Raw genomic sequence first — 27,702 nt, forward strand, 5'->3', positions numbered from 1 at the left:
GTAGTCCAGTTCTACCAGACTATACAGCACTATAACCCAGAACACAACCATCTTTTGACTCATCGCCATGACAACCTCAAATCTTACTGAATCAATCTTACTTAATCACCTTTATCAGCCACATGCCACTGCTTACACATGATTGAGCTGGCTGTGCCTGAACATTCATTACAGTAGCATGCTGTTAAACAGTTAAAGTTTAGCTCACATGCCGTTAATTTGTGGGTCTATCTGTTATACCAATATGATAAAGTTAATAATGATGTGAGGTTGAAATGCTGTGTCATCTTCATCTTGTATATATTGTTGATAACATCAGTTACACTTTTCTGCAGTTGTCAGTTCATTTATGAATATTAGTTGGCAGTAATCAGATGATGAATTATTTTGTCAATATTTTGTTCTTAAAACAATTAAAGCTTAGTGATAACAGCAGTACTACTAAGGATATAATTCATTGTCAGTAATGTGACAGGATAAAATATTAATGAAATAATTGTGATATGAAATCTGTATATTGATGCCCTGTTTCTTGTTAATTTATTTATAATTTTATGATTAAATTGGAAAGTGATAAAAAATTGATTATTTCTGTACTATTTGGAATATGTGTATAACAGTTACATTATTTCATATAGCATGAAGCAAAATTTAGCTTCTATTTAGACAAATTAGTAAAACGTTTTGCCAACAGTATAGGACTGTGATTTTAAAATATAAATTCATATTGATTGGTGTCCTTAATTGCAGCCCTTTCTTCATTCTCTGCATTCCATAATCATTGTAATTTATTTAAATTGCACAAAAATATTTAACATTTAAACAGTTCAAGAAATCCATGATTAAATTTTGGCCAGGACCAACATTCCTCACATTTCTTTTTTGGGTCTTTATCATTTCCATATAATGTTATGCAGATTCTGTAGTTGACTAACTTATGAGCCCAGTTTTTAAAAAGAGATCAGAATATTTTGATTGTTCTCCAGACTTCTGCAACAATTTTAACTGGATGTGTAATGTCCATACTTGCAGTGATGTTACTGATTTTTAAAATATACACATACCAATCCAATTTTGACATAAGTATTATGTACACATATCAAAGAGCCAGACTTCATTAGTACCATAACCTATTAGACATGAAATGGAGATATTAAAAGTACTGTTTAGTAAGTAATATGGTAACTCTAAGTCCTTTTGGAGAAAATTTTCTTGCAAGTATAGTGAATGACAGGAATACTGATCCCACTGTCCTTCTCGGTAAAAACTGAATAATAGTATATCAAATGTAGACTTTTTTGTTACATGCACTAGATACAAAATTTCCCTTCACAATTTATGCATTTCCCCTGCCATTTTTAGTTTTGAATCTAAGGTACATAAATTATGCAATGTTATTTATAATGTTTGGAGTTACTTGTAGGTTTAAGATTAAGTTTAAGAAATTTGCATAATGTCATGACAGAAGCAATATGTTTAAAAATTCAGTTGACCCCAACAGTTCATATACAGGAAATTTATAAAAAAAAAGTGTGTGTATATATATATATATATATATATATATATATATATATATATATATATATATCTGCTGCACCAAAATAGCATTTTTAATACAAAGTGGTTATGATTCATACCACTGTATCTACTACAAAAATGAATTGATGCATTATGCCATATTTCATCAAATTATCTGCCAGAAAAATCGTTTTTGCCTGCAGCAAACAATTTCACCCATGACTGTAAACAGAACTGGCAATAACATTCAAAGGAGATGATTATTGTGATTTTTCTGGTTCTCATGGTGAGAATGAAGATGTCTTTTGGGATGGTGCGTCATGTAGTGTGGTATAAGTTTAACAGTATTTCGGAGGTGCTTTTTGCGTACATCATCAGGGCAGCATGTACTTCCTATACTAGATTGCACACCGCAATATCCCAGAAGACTCTTCTAAAGACAATTGTTTTCTAGCGCTGTGTAACTGCCTCTGTAGTCTGAGCCTCTGCACGAGAAAATAAAGGCAGGTGCCACACCCCCACTCACGGAACCACATGGTGAATCCTTGATGACGTAATCATTGCCAGGTACCAACACACGCAAAAGTTATTGACCCAACAAATCTCTGACGTCACTAGTGCCGTTCACAAAGGTCAAAGGCCGTGTTTCAACGCTATAACAGCCTCTCATAAACACTATAGGTACTTATAAAAGAACATTTGATATTTGAAAATGCAGAGGCAATGAAAGAGCGAATTAGACAAAATTGTCACGTTGTTTCGAAATTTTATTCACGGTTATCTTACGATGCTGACAATGTTTCCATTTCTTCGAAAACCGGAAGATGTGGGACGAATTCCTCAGGATAGGTTCTAGTGGCGGTATCTTGTGAACGCGGTGATATTCTTGGGGTTCCAAAAGAAAGGAGATTTTCTCTGATAGTTGAACGTATATATTGATTTATCGTGAAATCTCTGCTACATAGAATAAACAAAGTGTCGGTAGGGTAATATCAAACATTCTGTTTTAACAGTGAGACTGGATTAGGCTGAAGAGACGTATAGTCAACGACTCTGATATGTTGGGAGATGTGTGATTAGAAGTTCGTTGATAGGTTGATTTCTTTAAGAGACGCAACAATTTTTTGTGTTACGTATAAATTGTAAATAAAATTCAGATTACATTACCGATTTGATAATGATGGTGGGGAGGATTTTGAAGATATGGTGAAAGATACAGAAATCTGAAAATTGTATATGAGTACTGGATAACTGTATACCCTATTTATCATGTTATCTTTGAGATGGGTCTTGTGAAATGACTGCATTCATCCAGTCAAGTGGAGTTGAATTCTGTTGCTTTTATGTACGCTTTAAAGAACATTAAATTTTACAGTATTTATGGTATCAGTTTTTGTAGTAAATATGTCATTCTCAAAATATGAGTTCTCTGCTGTTTCCTTACAGATTGCATACAAAGCATATTCCATTTAATTTGCAAGTGGTTTTCCCATATTTCCAGTTGCTCCACTAATTTGTTGTGTAACTGTAATGGTTGTTAATATTGTTATTATTTTACACAGTTAAAATTTGCAGGCATTAGGAAATAACAGCACTGGTTTTGTGGCATCCATTGCAATAATATTAGTTTCAAAATTAAATAAAACTTAATAAATATTAGAGGGAATGAACGGTGAATGTACAGGTCCATAGCAACAATGACAGAGAGAAATTCAGACAAAGAACATATCCAAACCTTGGATTCTGCCTCCATGTCAACATCAGTAGGGGCTCATCCTTGCCGAAGTGGATGTGAAATTGTGGAATTCAGTGTGAAGGGACCTGTAGCCATAAGCTTAGATGAGGAAGAATTTACCAGTCCTGGATGTTCTGTGCTTGATCTTCAATTCTCATCACCATCCCAGGTAATTCATTATGTTGCATAATGTCAGGAAGAGTTTCATCCCTGAAGATGGAGATGAGACCAGCATTCCAAATTCAGTGACTTTAGAATTTTTATAATTGTTATAATCTAAATCATGTGCAGTGGATTATGCCTTAATAAAATATTAACACTGATACACCATGAGTCAGGATAGCTCACTCAGTACAGTGACTGGGTTATGGGCTGGCTATGACCTATGTATGTAATATTTTAGATTTATTTCTCAGAGAAGTAGTTGAGAAACCTGATTATTACATTTTTAAATTTAATTTTATGGATTCATATTATATGATGAAAGATGAGGCCAGCTAATAAACATAATCCATGTAAGTTCTGATTTTTAATTTGAAAATTCTTTTTGTACCATTATAATCTGCAGGTAGGAGAACTGGTGTTCCGCAATTACTACACTGCCTCTTTAACTGTGTTGGCTCGTTTTGATTCTGGTAATAGTCTTCAATTTACACAAGGACATACAGCCATGAGCAGTAATGCTGGAACATCACATGGTAAATTGTTTGTGCCAACTAATAAGGGAACTGGATCTGGCATGAAGTTAACAGAACATGTGGGAGGCTGGGTTGTTGTAATTCCTCATCGAGTTTTGATGCCTAATCCTCACCTTGAGAATGGCAGTCATGACTTCATCTCTGTTCCAGCTACAGAGGTAACATCCTTGTTTGTGCTTAAAGTAAGTAGAATGAGTGAAAGATTTTATCAGTGCAGTGACATTTCAGATCTTCCCTTTCAACTCATATTGCATGAAATCAAATGGAGACCATGATAAATAATGTACGCCTATGTGTGTCTCATCCACTGCACATCTGGATAATCACCCTTTTCATTGTCTCAGATTTACTTGCAATTTGGTCAAATTGAGGTACATCACCCTAATATTTACTAAATGTACTGGTTTGATGGTTCTTATAAACAACTGATCTGTGATACATGTAACTAATAATATATCCAATTGTGTGGTTGAACTGATGTTTTGAAGCCTACCTGTTATACCTATAAATTTGTCTGACGCAACATTGTAATAAACCCTATTTATACATTGGATATCTTGGTTTTTGCTTTTGAATGTCATTTGAAATTATGACAAGACATATTAACAAGCTCTTCATTTTAACATTTACAACTACCATATCTGTTACTGTTTGCTGTCATAATATTAATATTACAAAATTCATGAGAATAATTTCTTGACTAGCTGAGTGTACTATTAGCTTCTCAAGAAGGGCTCACCCCTTGGAATTGGTACATAAAAATATATCAATAAATAGAGCAACTGTATAAAACTTGTATGAGGAAAATAGGTATTAATAATTTGGGCATCATATTTTAAAAGTATACTTTTCTTTCATATGCTTTCTTCCATACAAATACACTTTAATATCACACTCACATCATACTTGCATCACACTTGCATAATGTTAGAAACATTTAAGTTGTATACCTCCTGTTACTAAACTTTTCATAATTATACCAAAGTGGACAGTGCTTTGGAAGGTGTGGAAGTACTGTACACTTTGTACCAGGACCCCTATATTTTAGAATAGATTAGGATTTATTTACATTTCATACATCACTCATAGCCCTAAGCAGGTCCATGCAATGGGGGTGTTGCCCCCGGGCTTTGCAAGTGAAGGGGCCCACAAATGAATGAGTTATCAAAAATATTGACGGGGTCCCTGAATGGAGCTTTGTCCTGAGGCCGCTAGATACCTTTACACAGCCTTGGGCCTAAGCCAAGGATGTATTAATAGATCATGTCATGGCATAAATACGATACTTGTTTTCATTAAAATTATAAATGTCATAGTTTTGACAGTGATATAGAGTCAACTATGTAACCATACACTGCTCTTGTCCTCCCTTGCTTTCTGCTGGTTGGAACCCCGTGGAGCTGTAGTCATCTCAGGGTGGGTGCTTAGCTGCCTCTGCTCTCAGGGGCGATGTGGGTAGCTCAGGGCATATGATTGCTGGGTCCTAGCTCGTCGGTGGGTGGACTCTAATCTTGGGTCGTGTTAACGACCTGCTTCGCATCAGCGAATGATAACATGGCCGTTAACACAACCCACACCCTGAGCTACCCACATCACCCTGGGAGCAGAGGCAGCTAAGCACCCACCCTGAGACGACTGCAGCTCCACAGGGCTCCAACCAGCGGAAAACAAGGGAGGACGAGAGCAGTGGATGGTTACAACTACAGTATTACGGCAAAAATAATTACACATGAAATCATCATCACTATTGTTTGCTTATATTTATAATAGCTGAGAATTTTTAGTTGAGGTAGATTCTTCAATGGAGTAAAAGTAGTGAGATAGGAGATACTCTTTTAGTGATGCCTTAAACTTCTTTATGTCATGATTCAGACTTTCTATAGTGGTGAGGGAAATTATTAAGTTGAATTTATCTGTGGTTTACAGACTGTAAGGTAGACTGTTCATCTGACTCGTGGTAACTCATTCTTTCAGTATTTGGTTTAAATTTGTTTCTACAAAGAAAATATTTAATATGTACTCTTATTTTTATTATCATGGAATTATTTGAATAATTGCCCTCAAGGTGCAACTAAAATATAAATGTTTCAAATTACAGTAAACTCTTTTTTTCAGAAATGCTGAAACAGTTGCTGTTGGTGTAAATGAAGGAAAAAGTAGTAAATTGGATTGCTGTTTATCTTACAGAGTCAGATAGAGTGGAAGGGTGTGTTGACTTTTCGTCTAGTATTAAGGCAGCCCTCTCCAGTTTGGCACACTTTCCATGTTGAGGAACTTAATGTGTATCGTGACTTGCCACGTCGTGTTCCTCGTCCAGTACAACATTCTAATTCTGTTGTTGACCCATTTCATTGTCAGGTAACAACTTCAAACACTGTGTTCATCTTTCTTTTTCAGTAGCAATCAGTTAGTTACAACTGTGAGATTAATGTATCCTTAGGACTCCAGTTTTTTCACTTCCATGTCTGATAGACTTTTAACTTTTATTATATGTGTGTGTTGTGTCTTTTTAACAGCAGTATGACACACTATTGACAATGGTTTGTCACCAGACAGTGGCAGCACTTCACTGGGTACGTGAACCAAAAGATTCCTCTACTGTAAAAGACAACACAGTAAGTTTAGCTATTGTTGCAAGTTGTCTGTTACACAGTATTGTAGTATTGGTAATGATATTGTAAATATCATTCTCTTTCAGGGGCCTTGTGGCTATGAGTTTTTCAGTTTACCACAAATTTAGTAGATGATGGTATTCGTGCAGAAGAATGTAACAGGGTTTTCAAGAAATCAGCTTAAATAATGCCAGTATGTCAACGTGCATCTGCTGGGTCATGATGGTATGTTTTGTAGCTTGTTACCAACATTGAAGAGGAGTGTTTTGCTGTCATCTTCATGGTGAAGGCAATACTTTCCTCCAAAATGGTAGCCAACTGTAAAACCACACAGAGTCATATCTCAGATAATTATGCTTTTTCCACCTTAGGCACAGCTAATTTGTCAAAGACATGATGACATGCCACAAAATTTTGCCTCATAAAAAGGTGTGAAACTATACATGGCCATAAATATGTATCTCCATATAAGTCCTTGCACTATAAGAATGCAGGCATGTGAAAACCAATACCTGTTGAATAAAACTATTAGTGATTAACTGATGTGTGCGTGCACACTCATGTTACAAATTTTAATCACAAAAGATAAGATATTGCCTTTCTATAACTTTTGCTTGCGAGTATACAATTCTTATAAAAAATTTTGGCATGCCTGTAAACTTGTGGCAGGACAGCAGTTGCAGAAAACTGGTCTAGAGCAATATTGTTACACTAAGTTGCTCAGTATCATCTTGTGATTTTAAATAAATTCTGCAACTGATTTATCATCATTAAGTAACCCACAAACTAAGAGGTTAAGTAATATTGCTGAAAATGTTGTGGAAGTAGTAAAATGTACAATGTTAAATGGGCTTCTGTCATAAAATTTGAAAGTTAATAACAATACTGAACAGACATCTTACATGTTGAAGAATAACCAAGAAATGTGAAAAGTGTGTATATTTAAACAAATATTACAGAATTACAAACATATACTTAATCTCACTGGGATACAAGCAGCACACTTCAGATACAAAATAAAATTAACTATACACTGAATTACAGTTTTAACCAGCAGACTTAATTTTACATTGGTTTGCACCGAATTTGTTAAAATACAATTTGGTTCAGATTTGGGTTTCGTGTTCAAGACAAAGGTAATTAATTTCAAATACAAACATAAGTTTCTGCTAAAAGCTACTTATTGATTATGTTAACTTTGTTTTCATTATATCTTATCAAATAAAATACATTAATATTACTCATTATTTTCTCAGAAATATAAGAAATACTTTGATCTACTCTGCAGTCAGTTTTGTATCCCCCACCGTTCTGATAGTTATTTTAGACAGCAAAAAAGGGATTTCGTGATCCAAATTTAAATGTCAACATTAAAATCTTTGCGATTTGCCTAACAGGAAATATCAGGAGACAATTTCAGTTGAAAAAATTCAAAAATGTAATTGCTTTCATAAAATATTTTACTCACAACATTTAAATAAAAACATGCACCATAGTTACACTCACATTTGTAGAGCCATTTAGAATGCTGCCATTCATTTTGATCACAACATTTTATAGACCCTAAATATACTGCTCAACACCTCTTTGGTTTAGTGAACCAAGAATGTACATCAACTTTATTTAACACCATTTCAACATAAAATGTGACCACGTGTTCGCAGTTAATAGGAGAAAAGAGCAGAAACAAACAAGGACAATTCTTACAAATGTCGTCTTCCTATTTATACATTTAAAAAATAATGTAAACAAATTTATACAGCAGAAAGACTGACTTGTTGAATTCTCTGTCTGTCACTGAAGAAGGTATGATGTTTCCTCAGTGATCGCTGAAACACTGAGATTTAACTTTATTCATATATTCAGCACATAAGTTGTCACAAACGCAGTGCAAATCAGTACTTCCCTTTACCTGAAGGAAAGAGACCATTTGGAAGAATAATATTAAAATGAATCTTAGATAAATTGGGTGTGAGGGTGTGAAATGTATTCATTTGGACTAGTGGTAGGCTGTTATGAACATGAACCTTTGGGTTCAACAAAAGGCAGGCAAATTTTTGACTAGTTGAGCAAGTATCATTTTCTCAAGAAGGACCTTTTTCCATAGACTTAGTTAAATAATTTCATAATAATACAGTTGCTTAAGGAACATACTTATCTCCCACCTTTCAGGGGATTTTTCACTAAGAATACATTCAGTGTTCTTGAAAACTACATTGTTTTAACTTGTGTTATCTTACAACCACTCAGAACCCAGCTTGATACAATGTTGCATTAGTTCAGATGTGGAAATAAAGTATTGACAATAACAATAATATTATTAGTACATATTTAGAGGGGTGTTATAGGTTCAGTCCCTATCCACCATCCTCAAAAATGTTTGGGATAAAGAAGTATTTCTCTGAAACAATTAGGTCAGAGAAGAGAATTTAGTGTTTAAGTGAAGTTAGTTAACGGCATAGTTGATTCATATCGTAAACTGGATACTATATATGCCTGCATGCAGAGTGAGAATGTTAGATATCTGGCTTGCATTTTACTTCTAGGTTTGTACATAAAAATATGTATATCTTGAAATAATGACTGCTTTAAAATAATTAAGAACCAGTTACAGTTATTGAACAAAAATTGAAACAAACATGTACATAATTTCACTAATATTCATTAAACAACTAAGTATACTGTTTTTATTATAGTATCCTTTCAGATAAATAGAGAATGTAGGATAACCTGAAGTTTGTAATAACAAAGAGTTTGCTGTACCATACATAGATTTTATTTTAACTTCTGTTAACAGCCAATAGGACAAATTTTTGCTAACCATCTGCCTGCCCTACCTTTCTTGTCCCAAATGATGTGGTGCCAAGATGGTACCTTAGATTAGGCAAGGACTGCTTCCTTCCACATCCTTTCCAATTCATTATTCCCTTTTATCCTTTCATTCAATGCTATATCTGAGATACTGAAAATGTCATTAAATAAACTATAAATAAATAAATAAATAAGACATGGCAGATAATATTGTGAAGACTAAGTATGTTCCTCTTGGAATGGCAACCCCAGGAAAATCAACAACTCTTCTGTTTTGAAAATGTACATAGGTCTCCAGTGGGGCATTCTTTCAAATGGTGCATCATAGAGAAGAAATATGAACAAAACATTTTCCTCTTGGAGAGAAAACCTCAGGAAAATTATTGAATATTCTGTGTTTTGAAAAGTAGGTGCATGAGTATCAAAAAATGTATACACTTGCCCATAATGGCACGTCGTACAGAAAAATATTCTTCTTGGGGGAAACTCAGGGAAAATGATCTACCTTTTTGTTTTGGAAATTAGACACAGATGTGTCCAAAATAACTTATACAATGGCACATTTATCCTAAATGGTGTATTATAGAAAAAATAGTAAATTTAGAAAATGTTTCTCTTGGAGAGAGAATCCTGGGGGAAAATATCAACTTTGTCAATTTTGAAATTAGGCACTGGTGTCCAAAACACTTATAAAATGGTACATCTTTCCCAAATTGTGCATCATAAAGAAATGATTAATAACGTTCTCTCTTAAGAGACAATACTGTAAATTTGTCGGCTTTTGTCTGTTTAAAAAATTAGGTTCACAGCTGTCCAAAAACACTTATAAAACAATGTGTAGTAAAAAAAAAATAATTACAAAAAAAATCTGGAGAGGCCACCCTAGAAAAATAGTTTCATCTGTTTTGAATATTAGGTACACAGACATCCAAGAAACTTCTACAAGTACATGTTGCAGAAAAAGTTATACACAGAAAACTATCCTTTGGGAAAATTATCAGTTTTTGCCTGTTTCAGAAATTAAGCCCAGGAGTGTCCAAACCCTTGTATAACCATGCGTTATAAATTATGGCAAATACATAAATGTTCCTCTTGGGGAAAAGAATTGATTTCTCTATTCTGACACTTAGGCACAGGGATGTTCAAAATATTTATACAGTGGTGTGTCATAAAAAAGATGGTAAATACAAGCATATTTCCCCTGGGAGATACAAACCCAGGAAAATTATTGTCTCTTACGCTTAATAATGTCTGAAAACTTGGTGCATCATACAAGATAACATTAAATACAATTTTGCATGTTCAGTTCCTTTTTTGTCTATACCACAGTATCAAGATGTCATACATTATACATTTCATTATACATCAGATAGAATTATAATTTTACATGTATACCATATGAGGTGGTATGTTGTAAAATTTATCTTAAATTATTATCCATAATGTTTTGGCATTACTTCCATTGGGGTAACACCAGGTACAATAATAAAGGTAGTAGCTGTTTAGTTTACATGTTCTTTGTAAATTAAAAATGTAAAGCTGTCCCACTATATGCCTGTGCAAGCACTTGGGGTGAGAGGAGGTATAACTCCTAGTAGTTCTTAACCTCGGCACCAGGTGGGGTTGAGTGGTTAATGTCATGCCCTGGCCATGCTTTACCCCAGGGAAAGGACCTGGTACCCATTTGATTGGAAGCTGGGTGGGCCCTATAGCCAGTCTGGACCTAGAAGCTAGAGGAAAAATCCTTTGCTCCCCGTCGGGATCGAACCCCGGGGTTGCCCAGTCTGTAGCCAGTCACTATACTAACTGAGCTACTACCCTGGCTCATTCAATCATATATGTACTGAAAACAGCATCATACATGAAGTTCTTTTGTTAAGTGAATATCCAGAAGATATGAAAATTTGTACTGCCAAAAGTGTTGCTGGTCTTTTCCTCAGTATTATTGTCTCTTATGAATTTAATGACTTCTTTGCCTGGAGGCAGTTTAAAAAGAATTGGTAAAAGACCTACACATTTCTTTATAAAGATAAATTTTACATTCTGGCAATTATACCCAGGACAGATTAGTGTACTGAATACTATTTCACTATCACATAATTTCTAAGATCCTCTCACTGAGTGGGTTTAGCATAGCAGCGATGCTCTGACTGATTGACTGATACTAGTTTGAATATTAATCTGGGAACTGATAGATGTTTGTGGTTTTTCCCACTAGTTGTTATACTATTGTCCATATCAGTTTCCTTGGCATCTTGACTTATTAGTTGTGATTTTGGCTTTGTTTATGAAGTAGGATGGCATTGAAATTATTTATCATAAAAAAAAAAGAATTCTGCACATTTGGCATTCACTGCATTGTTACACATGCTTGCTGCTGATACTGTATGCACAATAGAGAAATGTTATTTTGTATGGTAGTACTAAGCAGATCATGTGCTGAGGATGTCATAGTCACCTGTTTGATGTAAAGTTGACAGTATTATATTTAATGTATACTGGTAATCACCCTTGCATTTCATTCGATGCTTCATAACATCTGTAGTTGACAGCATCATTCAGTATTTTATGCATAAATACAGTTATGTGGGTCTGTTTTTATTTCACCATGTTTTATTTTTTAAAGGTTGGGTGAGTATTTAAAACTGAAAATAAAATTCAGAGTTTTGTACCTGCTTCTGTGTCAGTAACTGACAAGAATTTATAAAGAATCAAAGCAAAATTGATCAAGATGTAGAATTGTTTTTATTACCAGAGAATCTCAGGCATAAGATATAAGGATTTTCTCCTCTTTAATGTCTGCTGTATCTGTCATTTTCAGAATGTTATGTTCAAAGCAGTGTTTGAATAGTTCTGTGAGTTACATGTTTTGCCCAAGTCTTCTCTTGTTGAAGGTTCATCGCACCTTCCAGTTACAAAGTTCACGTTGGGCATAATTACTGCCACAGCTGTGCTAAGTGACATTGCATACAAACTTAAAACTATATTAAATTGAATAGTATAAAAATAATAAATATTTAAATTTGCATCCTATGTATTATATGTATGCAATTTGTAATTCCATTTATAAAATAAATTCACACTATTTGTACCAAAGATCACAGGCACCAATACTGAACATATGGTCATTAACCTGCTTGTTTGGAAGACTTGTTTACCTTACTCAAATAAATGGAATGTTTTCAATTAGGCATTGGCATCTTAAATTCTGCCACATGGAATATTAAATAATATATAATTTATTAAAATATACGTCTCATATAATTGAGCAGAAAGACGGGCACAGTCTTCAGGTGTGCAGCATCATGCAATAGAAATGGGATTTTATGTAATTTAACTTGATACCACATTCATTGCATGAAACACCTGTGAAAATAATAATTGTCTTTTATGATGTGAGAACTATGCCATCTGTATCAGTTTCTGAAACAATGTTAGAATTTAACACCCAGTACAGGAATGACTATATTTGTGATGGAAGTCTCAGTACACCATATTTCTTCATATGTATTGGAATCAGCACTGATGCTACTTGTGTAATTGCTGTGCATCATGCTGTTGTTGGCGTGCCTGTATCTTGCGCCGCAGAGAGAGCAGCGTGGCAGGACTGGCTCCAGTTCCTGGCCTTACATGCTTCCCAGTTAATGGCCGTGCCTGCCTTCGCTTCATGTCAGATGAATCTTCTGAAGGATTTGGTGCTGTGGATGTAGCACTTAATGCCATCCCCTCAATCTGCAACACATCAAACCTCAATCAAAGCCTCGGACAGACGGACCAAACAGAGGACCGAATGGAAGAGGAGAATTGAGGAGGCCATGGACCGAATACAGACCGGAGAGCCATAGAAGAATAAGAAGAAATGTTGGGCTGTGAAGACAAAATCTTGAAGTGCACAGTGTAGGATAAATAACAATCTTTACTCCTGCCTCAGATTTGTGATGATCATCCAACTAGGATAAGTTCTTACAGAACTTGACAGTCTTCCTTAGTCCAGTCAAAACAAATTTGTGACTATTAACTTTAATTTCAAATGAAAACTTTCTGAAATCAAGATAGGTGAATCATACAGTGTGTAAGAAGGAGATGAGGTGCATGTAGAATTTGGTTGTATAACCTGAAAGAAAGAGGCCATGTGGGAGACTTGGCACAGACGAAATGATGATATTAAAATGTTTCTTAAATGAATAGGATGTGAGGATGTGGACTGGACTCATCTGGTTCAGGAAAGGGTCCATTGGCTGACTGTTCTGACGATAATGAACCTATGAGTTTCATGAAATGTAAGACGTTTCTTGCTAGCTGCAGGCTAGCTTTGGAAGAAGGATTCTGTTACATGAAGTTAATTATGAAAACTTTCTCTAAATGTCCCATATTTTCTTCAGTTTTCATGAAAACAGTACTAAAATGAGAATTATTATGAATGGTCAATCATGTAGTAAACCTGCTGTGATGAGCTATCCAATGTGATGGGTGGACTGAGTAAAACTTATTATTTCATATTTACATTCAAAGACACACTAAAAATTAACTTGGGCAGCATGTAAGTAAATTTTTTGTAAAATTTATGTTCTCGAAACAGAACTGCAGATGCTTCACTTTTATGGCAGAGCTTTCTCTGACCCAGAAAAAGAGAAAATCTAAAAAAGATTCCATCAAATAATTTTTTTATCTTTAAAGCATAATAGAATTAAGTAATTTCTGATGCTTTTCAACTTTGAAAATGGGAGCAACTGAATTTACACTTCTGCCAACATTTTATCTTTAATTTACATCTAGCTCAGTAATACAAACAGAATAATATAATCACTATATTGTTTGATGAATTTTTTTTTAAAAACGTCAGCTAAATATTGAGGGCATCATGCCAGAAGGACAAAACATATTTGCATTATCAGAAATATTTGGTCCATCAGAATGAAATAGTGGGTTGTATGTAATGCTAGATGGGTGTAATGCTGATGCTGCTTGACACGGAGATACAAACAGCAACATATGCATGTGTGAACATGAACAATGCACATCTGCCATATCAAATAATTGTAATTATTTAGTGTCGTGTAAATCAGACATTTTGTTACCAAATCTTGTAAGGAAGAAGAAGAAGAAGAAGTTTCGGATCAAAATTCAGCCCCAGATTAAGCTTTTTGAAATTCAATCCGATTTAGGACATTTATCTTTATCGTATCCCATTATCCGAAATTATGTTTAAATTCCTGAAGATAGGTACCTATCAATAAAACATTGCTTTTCACATGTTTTGTTGTATGGGCACCTGACAGTTTAAAATTGGCCTACGTGTATACTTGAACTCAGAGGATGCCATGAAAACGGTAAGTCTAGAGAGGGCGCTGATTGACACCAGACCTCAGGTTAGTTGTGTTATAGTCACATTTCGTTAGACTGCATGAAAACTTCAACAAGAAGACGGCATTACAGGTACGTGCGTTGTAAAACAATATATAGTTATTTTAATGTTATTTATTCGTATTCATGGTGTGACGCGAACAACCCCACCAGTGAGGAAGTTTGCAGTCTTTTTGCGATTTCGTGATTTTTATCGAGCTCATTTGCATGTTTTCAGGTTATTTGGTCTACGTTATTTTGTTTATGTATTTATTTGTGTTATTATAACGACGCTGTCAGTAACTCGGACTGCATAGCCTCGAATGATTCGGTGATTACATGAATTATGAATTACCAAGGATGTGGTAGGAAGCGGTAGTGGTTTAATAAATTATTTTAAAACCTGTTTGAAACTACTCGGAACCAAAGTCAGAATGATTGATAACCAGATCGAGATTTCAACCCGAGACTTCCCGAATATCAAGTATGAGTACTAAATAGTCTGCTGTAACTTTCGGTGATATAGGAGAGGTGAAGTAAGAAATAGGCCTTACTGGGGGGGGGGGGGGGGGGGGGCGTGACGTGAGCTCTGCAACTTGTAGGCTTACTCTTAACCTAATATAGTCAGGGTGATTAAATAAAGAGGTATGAGACGGCAGCGACATGTACTACGCGCGGAGGAAATGAAAAGTGTATACCACATTCTGGTCAGAAAATCCTATGAAAAGAAGTCACAGGAGATGTAGGTGTATATGACAGATCAATAAAATATATTGGATAAATAGGGTGTAAATGTGTGGTGGCTGGATTCAGTTCCTTTTGTGGCATGGCTGCAACAGTTTACTGTTGCCTGAAACACCATAGGAAAATATTACCAAATGAGAAAGGAATGTCTTGTACCTAGTTGGTCGTTTACTCGAGCCGGTGACCTGTATAACTAGAAACAATGCTGCAGAAATTCCGTGTTTGTTGTACAGTGCGATTTTTGCAGTAAAGAAGGTCAGCTTGTAAGCATAATCTAGGTTATATCTACCTTTATTTTCTTGCTGCTGTTGATGTATTATTTATGCAAGTTGTACGCCAAATATCGACCACTGCATTGAGTGGGTAGAGCTCATACTTGGTATTCAGGAGGCCCCGTGTTGCAATCTCGGTTCGAAGACAGACTATCCTGACTGAGATATTTCGTGATTTTGCTCAGCCCGCCAAGGAAATTACGGGATAATATCTTACATTAGGCCATGACAGCTTCCTTACACACTCTTTTCAGTTCATTGTTCGCTAATCATTCGACGATATGTAACTATTAATTTTAACAATTTGAAACGCCGTTAAGCAAAGAAATGTAATTTATGCTAAGCATTTCACTGCAGTGTGTGTGGAGACAATTATATAATTTACTTATTTTTGCGATTCTTAAACTCTTTCACAATACTGTTTCAACCACTGAAATTATATAGCGTCGAATGAGGTAATTATTAACCATAAATAATGAGTATGGACAAATTGGGCTGTGTCGGCATTGCATTCAGTAACTGAGGAAAATTACCAACAAAAATTGTTAGGTTAGTCAGTACACCATCCTTGGTTCGAACCGCGTAAATTCTTAATACAAGTCAGTAGGGATACTGCTACCTATACTGTACAAATCTGTTATAAGTGGCTGTGGATTTTTTAAAAGTATTTTAGTAAACACCGTCCAGGACAGAAGCTGGGTCGAAGTGGAGAGCAGCACTGATCTTTTGCAAAGGATACGTATCGCATTTGCCACGTTCATTGATGAGAACTAATCGCTGGCTGTTATTTTTATTTCGTAATTGCCCAGATCCCAGATATATGCCCTGGGATTCTATACTTGGATGTAAATCCTACTTTCCTGAAATATTTATTTATTTTCCGGAATTATCCAGGAAACTGCCGGCTAGTTGTTTAAAAGTAGACCACGACGGCTTCCTGTCACATCATCTTTATCCTGGACTTTGGTAGGATTAGGACATTAAGGCCAGATTGATCAAATGATACCTAAATAGGCAGTTAGAAATTATGTGGATGGAAACGGTACTTGAAATTATTGTACCAGCATTAGCCTACATTTAGTGCATCCGAAATCCGAACCAGGAACCTCCTGAATATAAGTTTTACGTGTTACAAATCTCTGCTGTGAAGTTACATGAAACGACGATGGCTGTCTTCTGGGCCCTTGTGCCATGGAGTCTGGTAGAAGTTTACCGACGTTTCAGAGGTGCTCACTGTCTTCATCGTCAGAGCGATGATGGAGGCAGCATATCTGAAACGTCTGTAAATTTTATCAAACCACACTAGGCAACAACCCAGAAGACAATTGTCATACTCGCCGTGAGAACTTGAAATCTCACCAAATGAATAATTTCGGTTGTTAGAGTTCATTTGCTTTCAGCCAGTTAATCATCCGCGGTAATATCTGGGCGTGCATTTGTTTATTTCTACGATTCAGCGCTCTACACTTTTGTTAACGAGACCAAAATAGACTGTGACTTTAGTCGACTTAAGTATAAATTTGTAGTTTACGTAGTTTGTTTGTTTGTTTTCTTTTTCTCAAGAGAAAACTGCTTTGAAAAAATGTATAATTCATGTTAGGTGAAACAAATCGGGTCTCAGAAAAACAAAACAGATAAAACTGAGCTTGTATTATCTTATTCGACGCGGATATTTTGAAGGGAAATTATAAATTGCAAGTGTTTGTAAACAAAGCGCTGAGGAAGACATTTAAACCTAAGAAAGAATAAGTAAGTATGCAGTTTAACGTGTTACCTAAAGTGGAACTTGATTTTTATAGGTCACCTATGATGAGTGAGATAATGCGTACAGACATTTCTGTGGGGAAACCTCTTGGGAAACGGTCATGTGGTAGATCGAGAAGAGGATAGGAGGATAATTGTAAGATGGATCTTATAAAGTAAACTTTGATATTGGAAAGTGAATATGACTGGCTTCAGATTGTGCCCAAGAGCACAATTTATTTCTATCAGCGATGCCGAAGCTTATATTTTACTGGCAGAGACATTAGACATCGTGTCACAATTATTTTGAAATATTACTTTGTGGACTAAAGCAGTATGTCAGATTATAAAAGAGACTGTGATATTACAAAGCAAGTTATGAAGACTTTAAATTTCGCTGCTTTTACAAAGAACACCAGAAACGCGACCCATATACTCCAGCCGAAGCCCCTGTAGAGAACTGAAATGGCGATTGTTCTCGTTACAAATCTGTTGCGCCTGCGTGGAGATAACAGTATAATGTTGTAAAGCGCATGGAGAGAGGTCAATGCTCTTCAGCACGGATGAGTAGGAGTACATGTACAACATTTCTGCGACTGGTATGCAGTTTTGTGCTGCGATATCTCTACCTTTACGTCAAATCTCGAATGACTTAAGTTCTTACCACAGTCATTCCTTATTGTATCCATCTGCTGATCGACGATTAAGATACAACTTCTTTGGACCACATTTTCTGTCTTGTCTTTTTGGTTTAACACAAATAATTAGCAAAAAATAGTATCTCATAACACAAGTAGCTGGTCGTAAATTCGCCTGTAAATGGTTCTGCACGATTTTCTGCTTTCAGAAAAATATTTGCTCTAACATTACTGAACTAACTTCATGGAGTAGAGTCTTCCTTGAAAAGCTGAAAGGACGCTCAGCTAGTCAAGAAATTCCCCGACTTTTATGGAACCTCAGGGTTCATTAAACGTGTTTGCAAGAGCCGCCACAGGTCCGTATCCTGAGCCAGATGAATCCAGTCCACACCTTACTTCCTTAAGAACCATATTAATATCTCCCATCTGTGAGTATGTCTTGAAAGTGATGTTTCGCCTCGACATGTACGCAACGGCAGAAACTACTCGTGTGCTGAAAGTCTAGTTTGCAGTCCAGAAACAATAAAATACAATTTTACTTGGTGAGATTTTAGGTTCTCGCGGCGGCGAGTATGAACATAGCTGCCTTCTGGGTTGTAGCACCGCGTACTCTGGTGAAAGTTTACCTACATTTCAGAGGTCCTTGCTGCCTCCGCATCAGGGCGATGAGACTCATCGTCTTGATGATCGAGGCAGTAAAGACCCCATATTCCTACTGAAACATCTGTCAGTTATTGGAATGTCTTCCTTACCTTATCGTTCCGGGTGTCTCGCTGATGTTGCAAGGCGAAATGACGCAGAAGTTCTTGCGCCTGGAAACGATGCAGCAGTTGTGAGTAATAACCGATATAGATCCAAGAGGATTTAAGCAGCTCGTCGTTGCTGTCAGCGAAGCGAAGTCTTTGTCGCAGGTCTTCCTCGCCGAGGTGTTCACTAGGGCTGTCGATTCCCCAGGCAGGGAAGGCTTCCTCGTGGGCAGCCAAGTTAGCTTCAGCCTGTGCCGCGGCAACTGGGATACGAGATTCACTCAAGGACTTGTGTCTCTGAAGGGACGGGAGTGGAGTCAGCTGGGGTACACTCCTCGCGCGATCCAGCCGCGGGGTTTCCACCCAATCATTTTCACCGCATAACCTGCTGCGTTTCGGAGAGACCTGACTATCTCTCCAATCGATGTCTTTCGTACTTTCTTCCAGTCTTTCTGGCACCGTTTTCTCTGTCTCTTTTTCCACTACTGATATATTTTGAGGTATAGCAACGCGTTTTGTGCCCACGGTGTCTTTGTTTAGGATTCGCCGGTGGTGACAGCCGGAACGAAGAAGGCTAATCGGGATAAGGGGTGGCATAAGGCGTGCTGGTTTCCGAGATGCTTGGCTCAAGTCCATGGGTTGTTCATCTCCAGAACCCGGCACCATTCCAAATATTCCATCCGATTCTGCGGCCATGGGCTAGATGGGGTGTTAACTGATCATTTTGGACCAGATTCTGTAAATAAACAAATCCCACATCATTGGTATGCTAATGAACACCCTTGTTTGGTGCTGATCGTCGTGATTGTGTCGATATTAGGCTTATTCCTGATTCTAATTCGAAAGGACCTAGATTCGATTCCCCTTGTTGTTATTTGTGCGTCCACATAAATACCTGGCATGGTGTCTTAAAACAAGGCCACTGCCGCGTTCTTAAATGTGACTATCTTGTGGGATCTTATGTCGTGTACTATCATAGAAATTGACCGGCGTTTCAAAAGCGGTTATCGTCCTGTTAATGGAGGCAGTAAGCATCTCTGAAACGTCGGTGAATCTCTACGAGACTGCGTGGTGGAATATCAAAAATTTATACTCGCCGCTGTAAAACTGAAACCTCATTTCCACATTCTTCCTTATCTATCGTTTAAAAAAATAATCATTCTTTAACCTCATACAGTCAAAATAATAATTAAGAAACCAGTATTTGTTGGAGCCGTGTTGGCATGGGATAGAGTAAAGAGTTACGAAATGTGGCTGTCCAATGTCCAGAATGGGTAACATTTCAGGTTATGGCATTGAGTCAAAAATTTCACTTAAATTCTGTGTTGGGACATTCCTGTTGCACCACGTTAACTGATTATAAGTGTCGTCAACACAACAATATTTATACATTCACACACAAAATATGTAATCTTCACGAGGCTGCAGGTTTCGTCGTAGTTGTGTCATCCTCAGATCACGCTTTTGACAACTAACTGAATGGAGCGGTGTCCTTCTTTAGAAGCTAACATTTCGCTCAGCTATTCAAGAAATCCCCCGCATTTTATGAAAACCGAATATTCACCGCCGTGTTCACAAAATCCCGCTCAATTTAAAGATCTTACAAATAAATTCACCCAGTCCACGGTACTAAAATCACTTCCGAAATACTTAAATCTGAAAAGTAAAATTCTCTATGAAACAATGCATGTTTGCTCGATATTAACACCTACAGCATATTGGGATTGAAGCAGTTGAAAGACTTGTCCACATACAATTATAAACATAATTTCAGCAAATAAGTGTAACCTTTCAACGAGATTGTGTCCACGTCTCTGTGCCTGCATTTCTACATTCAAGTCTGCCTGTAAGAGCAATTGACCGTAAAGTAAATATGTAAATACTAATCCTTTCAATGTCTCCACTTATTGAAATCCTCTGCAACTTGCGCGGTCACCTTACATTCGAGTAAAGCCGAGTTCACACTTTCCCGAGGTTCATATATGGACAAGACGCCGCTCATTCTGGCGAAATCCTGAACTTGTTCGGATAGCGTAACGTTAATATCCTTTGACGTTCGCTGAAAAATCGACAGCGCGCCACGAACCAAAAGAAGCGAGTGTTGCAGCAACATCTTCCACATTCGCTGTTACGTTACGGCAGAACGCGCAGTGTGGACTCGGCTTCAGAATTTCACGTGGTCAAGTGACTGGAGCATTTGCTTGGCCATAATTTTTTGTTGATGGTTATGCTGCTTCTTGTGGCCTCATAATTTTACGGAATAACAAATAACAAAGTACTAGAAAATATTTTAACCCAAGAAACATGGAGTGGGATACTGGAAGAGAGAAGCTACAATTTGCTGGGCATAAGCTAGGACATGGGTAACAAGAAATGCATGCAGAATTTGAGCGGGAAGCCGCTTGGAAAGTTGCCGCGTGGACTGCTGGCAAGAGGATTGGAAGAGATGATTGTCTTCTTCGATGTTTGCGCCGTTTAGTGTGGTAAAAGTTAACCGACGTTTCAGAAGCAGTTTTAGATAACATATTCCAAATTTTAAGCTGGCATTTTCCTGATTTAATTAAATTAGTTTTCAGGCCACTTAATAGATCGTATAATCATATTTATAGAGCGTTGAAAAGCTACGTTTGCATGAAATTAGTACGATTTAACTGTCAGGTTCAAAGTTAAGAACTTTTGTTTCTCTCCGTAACTTTGGTAATTTACACCACATGATAAATTATAAAATTTATGTAACTAAAAGTATGAAATATAGGAGGAATGAAACTGTAATAATTCCTGGTGAGCTGTAAAACGACTCTTATTTCTCCAACCTATTTTGTCAATTCTGCAGACGAGTAATTATAATTATTGTAACACGCTCATGTGTGAAACATTTATGTCCATCCGAAACGTTGGTATCTGCAGTATCTACAAACCCACACGGCGTTGCAACCCAGAGACCAGTATCGATTAGTATCAAGGATGTAGACCTATACATACATTCTAGACACACAGGCCTATTATCTGTCCTATGAGACTGCTCTGCAGGTAATGACTTCGACACAGCATGTGCTCGGCCTTCCTCTTCGTGCTCTAACTAAAATCATGTATTTAGGGATAAATGAATATAGTTTAGTGGTACCACCTGTGAAGTTCATGTTTAACATTAATAGATGAATTAACATTAACAGAAAACTACGTAACTGAATATACTGTTCCCCATGGATTCCTTTCTTATTCTTCGTCTTAATTCGAAAACTGGCGGTCTCCGTTATTCTAACTGCTATTTCAAAGCAGAAACAGTCAAACAATTGTGGAAAGTTAGCACTTCATAAAGGAAAGCACAAGGAAAGCGAGTTACGATCTGCAAATTTGGTGCAATGCCCTTTAAATTTAATTTCAAAAATTGTTAGAATTTGTAAGATATTTGATTATTTCTTAGGCCATAATATTAACAAGTTCTGAAAATTTATTCCGAACCGGAACACACATAATATCCTCATGCGTTCTTTGCAAAGTGCCTTGTTTGATAGTTCTCACTTTGGCCCCCACATCACAGTACTTCAATGTCTACCTCACGAATTTCCTCATTCATTTTATCACCGCTCATAGGATATTCAAAAACATTTCTGAAGTCGTGAAGAATAGCACATCCTCCACATCAAATTTCATCCAAATCCGTTCAGTGGTTGTCAAGTTGAATCGACTGGTCAGACGGATGGACGGACAGACATGACCAGACCATAATGCGTTCTCGCTATGCAGTTCGTGGAAAGAACACATGAAAAGTAGAATGTTCACATGCATGTATGCAGCGCGCCCGTCTGTGAACCACACATTAGACTCGAGGCCGAGACACTTCAAGTCCTGTTCTAAGTTATTATTGCAGAGAGATGTAATCGAAACAAGGAATAATTCGTTAAACAAATAATTAATATACAAAAACATTTTGGGCACTATAAATCATCCTATTTTAGTTAAAAATACGACGTTTCGGTGACTGGAATCTGTCTGTGTCTTCAGCTTCAACCTCCTCTGTTAGGTACAATAGGTAAAGGTAGTCCTTACATCCGGAGACTGTACTATTCTGGAGCCCAGATTACACGCAGTAGGTATAGAAATTGGCTCTCTCCAACATCTCTGTATGCACTGACATCTAGGTAACGGTAAATCTTTAAAAAGTGTGACTTAAAAGTGTCACGTCCATATATAGCACACAACTTGCACATTCCAATCACAATAAACATCGTCTGTCCAGTCGTTGTTGCGTCGAATTAATGGCTGGTGTAAGCATTGATGACGGCGCAGGAAAGATGATAAATGTTAGTCGGAAGCTCTTGAGAGAGGAGACCACCTTGGAGACGTAGGTATAGATAGGATGATAATATCAAAATGGATCTTAAAGAAGTAGGGTGCAATGACGTGACCTGGGTTCGCCTGATTCGGGGCAGCGACCAGCGACAGGTAATTGGGAAAATGATTACGAATATTCTGGTTACAAGGCAGCGAATTTCTTGCACTTCGTAACTTAGCTCCTCAAAAATGACTCGAATGTACCAAATTTATTATAAATATTGTAAAGAAATTTGTGTATATTCAAAGTAGGCCTGTTGCCTTCAGTTATGTAGCCATAAAACATTCATTTAAAGGCGATTGTCATTGAAAGCAAATTCCCAATTTGAATCTAAAAAATAATAAAAAATCAATGGGCTCTTTAAAAAACAGGATAAATCCTTTTACGCTCTACGTGGATTTATTTTTTAAAAAGCCTTAGCTCATCTGCTCTGGATTTATTTGTATCTGAGATCATTAAAAAAAGCAGTTAACGCTGTTTATTAATGTGTAACGTTGCAAGTGATGTGTTTGTATAGAAGCGCATTAATTAAAGAAGGTTTATTTAAATGAAAATGTCTCGAATTATCATCCTTTCTACAAGGGCTGATCAGTTGCAAAATCCGCAGAATGCCAGCTGTTAAATGCAGACCTATTTTGTTTCTTAGCGAGATTCGATCGAGAGATAAGAGAACATAAATTCCGCTTTTTAACATCTCAACTGCTATCCATACATAACCTGTGAGATTCTCAGAAACATAAAGGAGAGAAAGTAGAATATATTCCAGAGAGGTCCACTGGGAATTTGTCTCTGTACCACCACGTTCCACAGTTCCGCTCTGTCGCCATCCATCTAGCCTATTTAATACATGTAACGGTTTATTTCCCGGAGATAAAAGGATTGGATTGTGAATCTAATCTACAGCGAGGCAAGAAACACCTGAAACCGAACAGGGTATTACTGCGTTAGCGCTATAGACTTGCATTAAGGAGGTATCTGGTTCGAATCTATGCCTGGGTATTTGCTACCCTGACTTAAGTTTCTCTTAGTTTTACTCAGTATCTCCGGGTCAACGTCAAGATACAGGTGACTCTCGTTTAAGCGCTTGTTCCATCCACGGTTAATCCTTCAAAAATTTCGGTGGGTTTACAGCCCTGATTCTTACGATGTGGATTGTAGGTTGTGACGCCATACGCTCTTGTAGGCGATTGCCAACATAACATTATTGACATTTTGGATTTGGCGGAGGCGTCAAAACTCTTAAAATCGCCATCGACATCTTCACACGGTGATAACTTCAAATCTTGAAATTTAATAGTGCTATTAAAACATTTCAATATACCAACAGCAACTGGAATTTATTGACGTACTAAGTACTGACCGCATTTTTTGCCTCGTATCTAATCGTAATACATCCTTTGAAAATGAGTAAAATTTCAAATAATTGGTAATGGAAGTAATAAATCAAAATTCTATTAATGAATACATTACCGACAGATCAAACCCTGGGAATGTTTGCTGACATTAAAGTCAGAAACTCTTTCTTTCCTATATTCCACCTAACAATTTTAAGTTTAAAACAATTTTGCTTTTTTTTAGTAAGGATGTGAAAATTTGTATCTCTCCAAAAGGGTAGGTCTGTAACATAAATTAAGAGTATTTGAACATGGAATGCTAAGGGTAATACTTGGGTCTTACGTAGAGAGGGGATGGGGCAAATTGCACAACGAGGAGTTTCATTATTTATAGGCCCACTCTTCAGCAAATACGAAATATTAAAATGTTAAGATCCAGGAGGATACGCTGGGTGAGTGATGATAAATAATTGCAAAATGTTTGCCGTAACACCGAAAGGTAGACTTGTGAAACCTAAACGTAGATGGGAGGATGATACTAGAATGCGTATTAGGGCTTCAGGGTGTGAATTGTATGCATTTAGCTCAGAATGGGGCCAAGTGATTGACACTATTTAACACTGGGGCTTTAAGTTCCGTAAATGGCCCCACAAACTGTGGGAAATTTTGCTTCTCAAGAAGACCTTTTCTTGGTCACTTGGCTCTGTATAGAAAAGCAAGTACTTTAGTTTATGAGGTAACCCGTCTGGCTTGTTTTCCGATGAACACTGATTGAATTTCGGCCAAAACATAGGCTCTCTCCTGAGTTAGGGTTTTCGTGGATTTCCTTTGCCCCAGATCACCACCAGGATTGTGCCTTACAGCTGTTTATTCCACGCTAAATAATCTCTGTTGTTAATAGAATATCGATGAATAATACTGTAAGAAATCAATAGGAGTACCTTGTATAAAATAAATCTTTCTTGAATATGGCCATATTCTATTAATGTTACTGAAATACTATAGATCAAAATTATAAGATCCAAGCTCATTTCTTGAGTGGATGAAGATAATTTTAATGTATATAATAAAGTATTTGTAAGAATTAAAATATAATTTAGTCATTAAAAATTTTAAGCAGACTAAATCTGTACAAAATTGGTTTATCAGTTTAAAAATATTGAAAAGTAAAATGTTCTTTCAAGATTCTTGGAAATTATTCTTTGTGCACATTACAACTTAGAAGTATCTAAAACTTCTAGCATATTTTACTATGCATACTGCACTATAGTAGACTAGAGCAATTTTTAATACTGAATATAAAGGCATATTAGAAAACAGTACAAGTTTGTTGCAATTAAACATTACGAAATAGGACATCGTCAAAATACACTATAATCTGACCAAACGATTGACTAACATTATAACTAATCGGGCAAATATAACCAGATGGTCCAACATCTCTCACACCATAAACCACTGGTGTGCCTCCGCAATTCTGAACATGTGTTTCGCTCTCTTTCCATGAATACCTCCTTGTGCAGTAAATGCCAATTAGAACTGTAATCCGCGAATCATAACGGTGGTTTTGTAATCGCTAAGTTTTAAACGAATGAAAGTTTTGGAAACATACCAACTTTTCTAGTATCGCCTACAAATATCTTTAGAGCTCTGTTACCACCGAAGGTTGGGTATAAAACGAAAGTGGATTGGAATTCAACGTCATTCGGACATCCACCATGTTAAATCCCTCATAAAGTATTTAATTTTCATTTCATGCTTTGAAAATCACTTCAGTTCAAACTGGATCTTATGCAAAGTTGTGGAGTTGTGATACATAGTTCTGATAACATCAGCTGTTCGTAGCCATCGCAACGTTGGAACGCGTGTGGCGAGGCTAAGGACATAGATCGTGTTTCAGACTAATGGTTCATATGCTACAGGTATAACTTACAGAAGGATTTAAAGAATAACATTTTTATGGCGTGGCCTTTGCACATATTCCCCTTTTAAACATTTATATAATTAGACTTATGGAATTATTAATTAATTTTACTCACGTCTAATGTAGATAAAACGTGCTTAGGATCAGTTAACTGGAAAATTGGTTAGTGGGAAAGCTTTCATTTAAAGAATACCACTGAAAAATGTGGATATAGACATATATGCTGCATATACATTTCTGTACCTGCGACATTGTTTATAAGTATGATTCATTTAGTGTCGAAGTTTAAGTTTAAAATGAGACATAATTAGTATATAATTTGTATTAAATCCGTATTAAATACAAAGTATGTCTGGTATGTATGAGAATACATGTTGGCTCTACAGTGACCATGCCCCTGGATGACTGAGTTTCATTGAGAGCAAGGTGTGAATGGAGAGAAAACCAGTCGCCTGACCTCAAACACAAATCAAGGAAGTAGGATATTTGTCGTCCATGTCTCTTACATTCATTCTAACTTATCGGTAAAATACGCAAATTTCGTCAGCCTACAGTCTCTCCTTTCCGGAACCAAACATAAAGCACTCGTGCGCATTTCTCTTTGTCAGTAACAAAGGTATTTAACAGAACAGGCAGAAGAGATCGCGTTGCGGAGGCAGTTGCTTGCTCTATTTAGAAATACATTGTGTGGAGCTATACTGAGTACTTACGTTACCGTCTTTGTCCTTTCCTCACTCTTTCTGTATTACTCACATCTATTTTAAAGTTGCGATTGTAAATTGTACATTTTCGTAAAAAAAATTTAAAATCGGTAAATTTATAGCTAATTCTGAGGAACATATTACATTTTCGTTTACTTATGTCACATTCCGTACATTCTCGGTTAGCTGCAATGCGTTGTCTTTGTATATTTTTTGGTTACGCGCTTATACTATCATTGGAGTCTCCATAGTCCCCCCCTCTTCCCCTACCCTGATCTTCCACGAACTTGAACTCGTCTGTTTTAACCCTGCATATGGTATCCTCACCTTGCGTTTTATTTGAATTACGACGGTGTTCTTAGCTTGCCATCACAACCACACAGAAGCTTCTTTTGCACTGACTGAATCACTTCACCGCAAGGAATATCACACGTCAGACTGTTGGCGTCCAGCTGCCTCCTGCTATCATTCGTACAGCGCACGGGTATGAGGCTAGCTGAGGTATATTGTGGGGGACGCAATTCACGTAATGTCAGCGCAACCTGCC

General features: G+C 36.7%; 2 protein-coding genes and 1 long non-coding RNA gene across 10 annotated transcripts in view; 2 read left to right on the forward strand and 1 right to left on the reverse strand.

The window, feature by feature from the left end:
* The first annotated feature begins 727 nt into the window (after positions 1-727).
* Positions 728-9,249, forward strand: LOC110828899 (nicolin-1). 8 transcript variants are annotated; one of them, XM_022062055.2, is made up of 6 exons: positions 728-2,863; positions 3,203-3,422; positions 3,822-4,109; positions 6,139-6,309; positions 6,468-6,566; positions 6,650-9,249. In XM_022062055.2, coding segments are annotated over exons 1-6 (822 nt in total). In that variant the 5' UTR covers positions 728-2,861; the 3' UTR covers positions 6,692-9,249. The 8 variants fall into 8 exon arrangements, with proteins under 8 accessions (XP_021917747.1, XP_087212016.1, XP_021917748.1 ...); XM_087355890.1 differs by having other exon boundaries at positions 6,468-6,524; XM_022062056.2 differs by having other exon boundaries at positions 6,471-6,566.
* LOC110828898 (uncharacterized) lies at positions 7,488-27,675 on the reverse strand. Its single transcript, XM_022062053.2, has 3 exons — positions 27,483-27,675; positions 18,867-19,596; positions 7,488-13,106 (listed from the first exon to the last, which is right to left on the reverse strand). The coding sequence occupies exons 2-3, from the start codon at positions 19,554-19,556 to the stop codon at positions 12,903-12,905; spliced, it is 894 nt and encodes a 297-aa protein (XP_021917745.1). The 5' UTR covers positions 19,557-19,596; positions 27,483-27,675; the 3' UTR covers positions 7,488-12,902.
* The window catches only part of LOC110828900 (uncharacterized), an 85,274-nt gene continuing 72,153 nt past the window's right edge, over positions 14,582-27,702 (forward strand). Inside the window, exon 1 of the long non-coding RNA XR_015537084.1 lies at positions 14,582-14,810. This is a non-coding gene — a long non-coding RNA (uncharacterized LOC110828900). The remainder of the gene's footprint in view (positions 14,811-27,702) is intronic.

This window comes from Zootermopsis nevadensis, unplaced genomic scaffold, assembly GCF_977971745.1.
Source record: "Zootermopsis nevadensis isolate Lab colony 2312 unplaced genomic scaffold, Znev_1.0 Znev_ptg000025l, whole genome shotgun sequence".
Classification (NCBI taxonomy): domain Eukaryota; kingdom Metazoa; phylum Arthropoda; class Insecta; order Blattodea; family Termopsidae; genus Zootermopsis; species Zootermopsis nevadensis.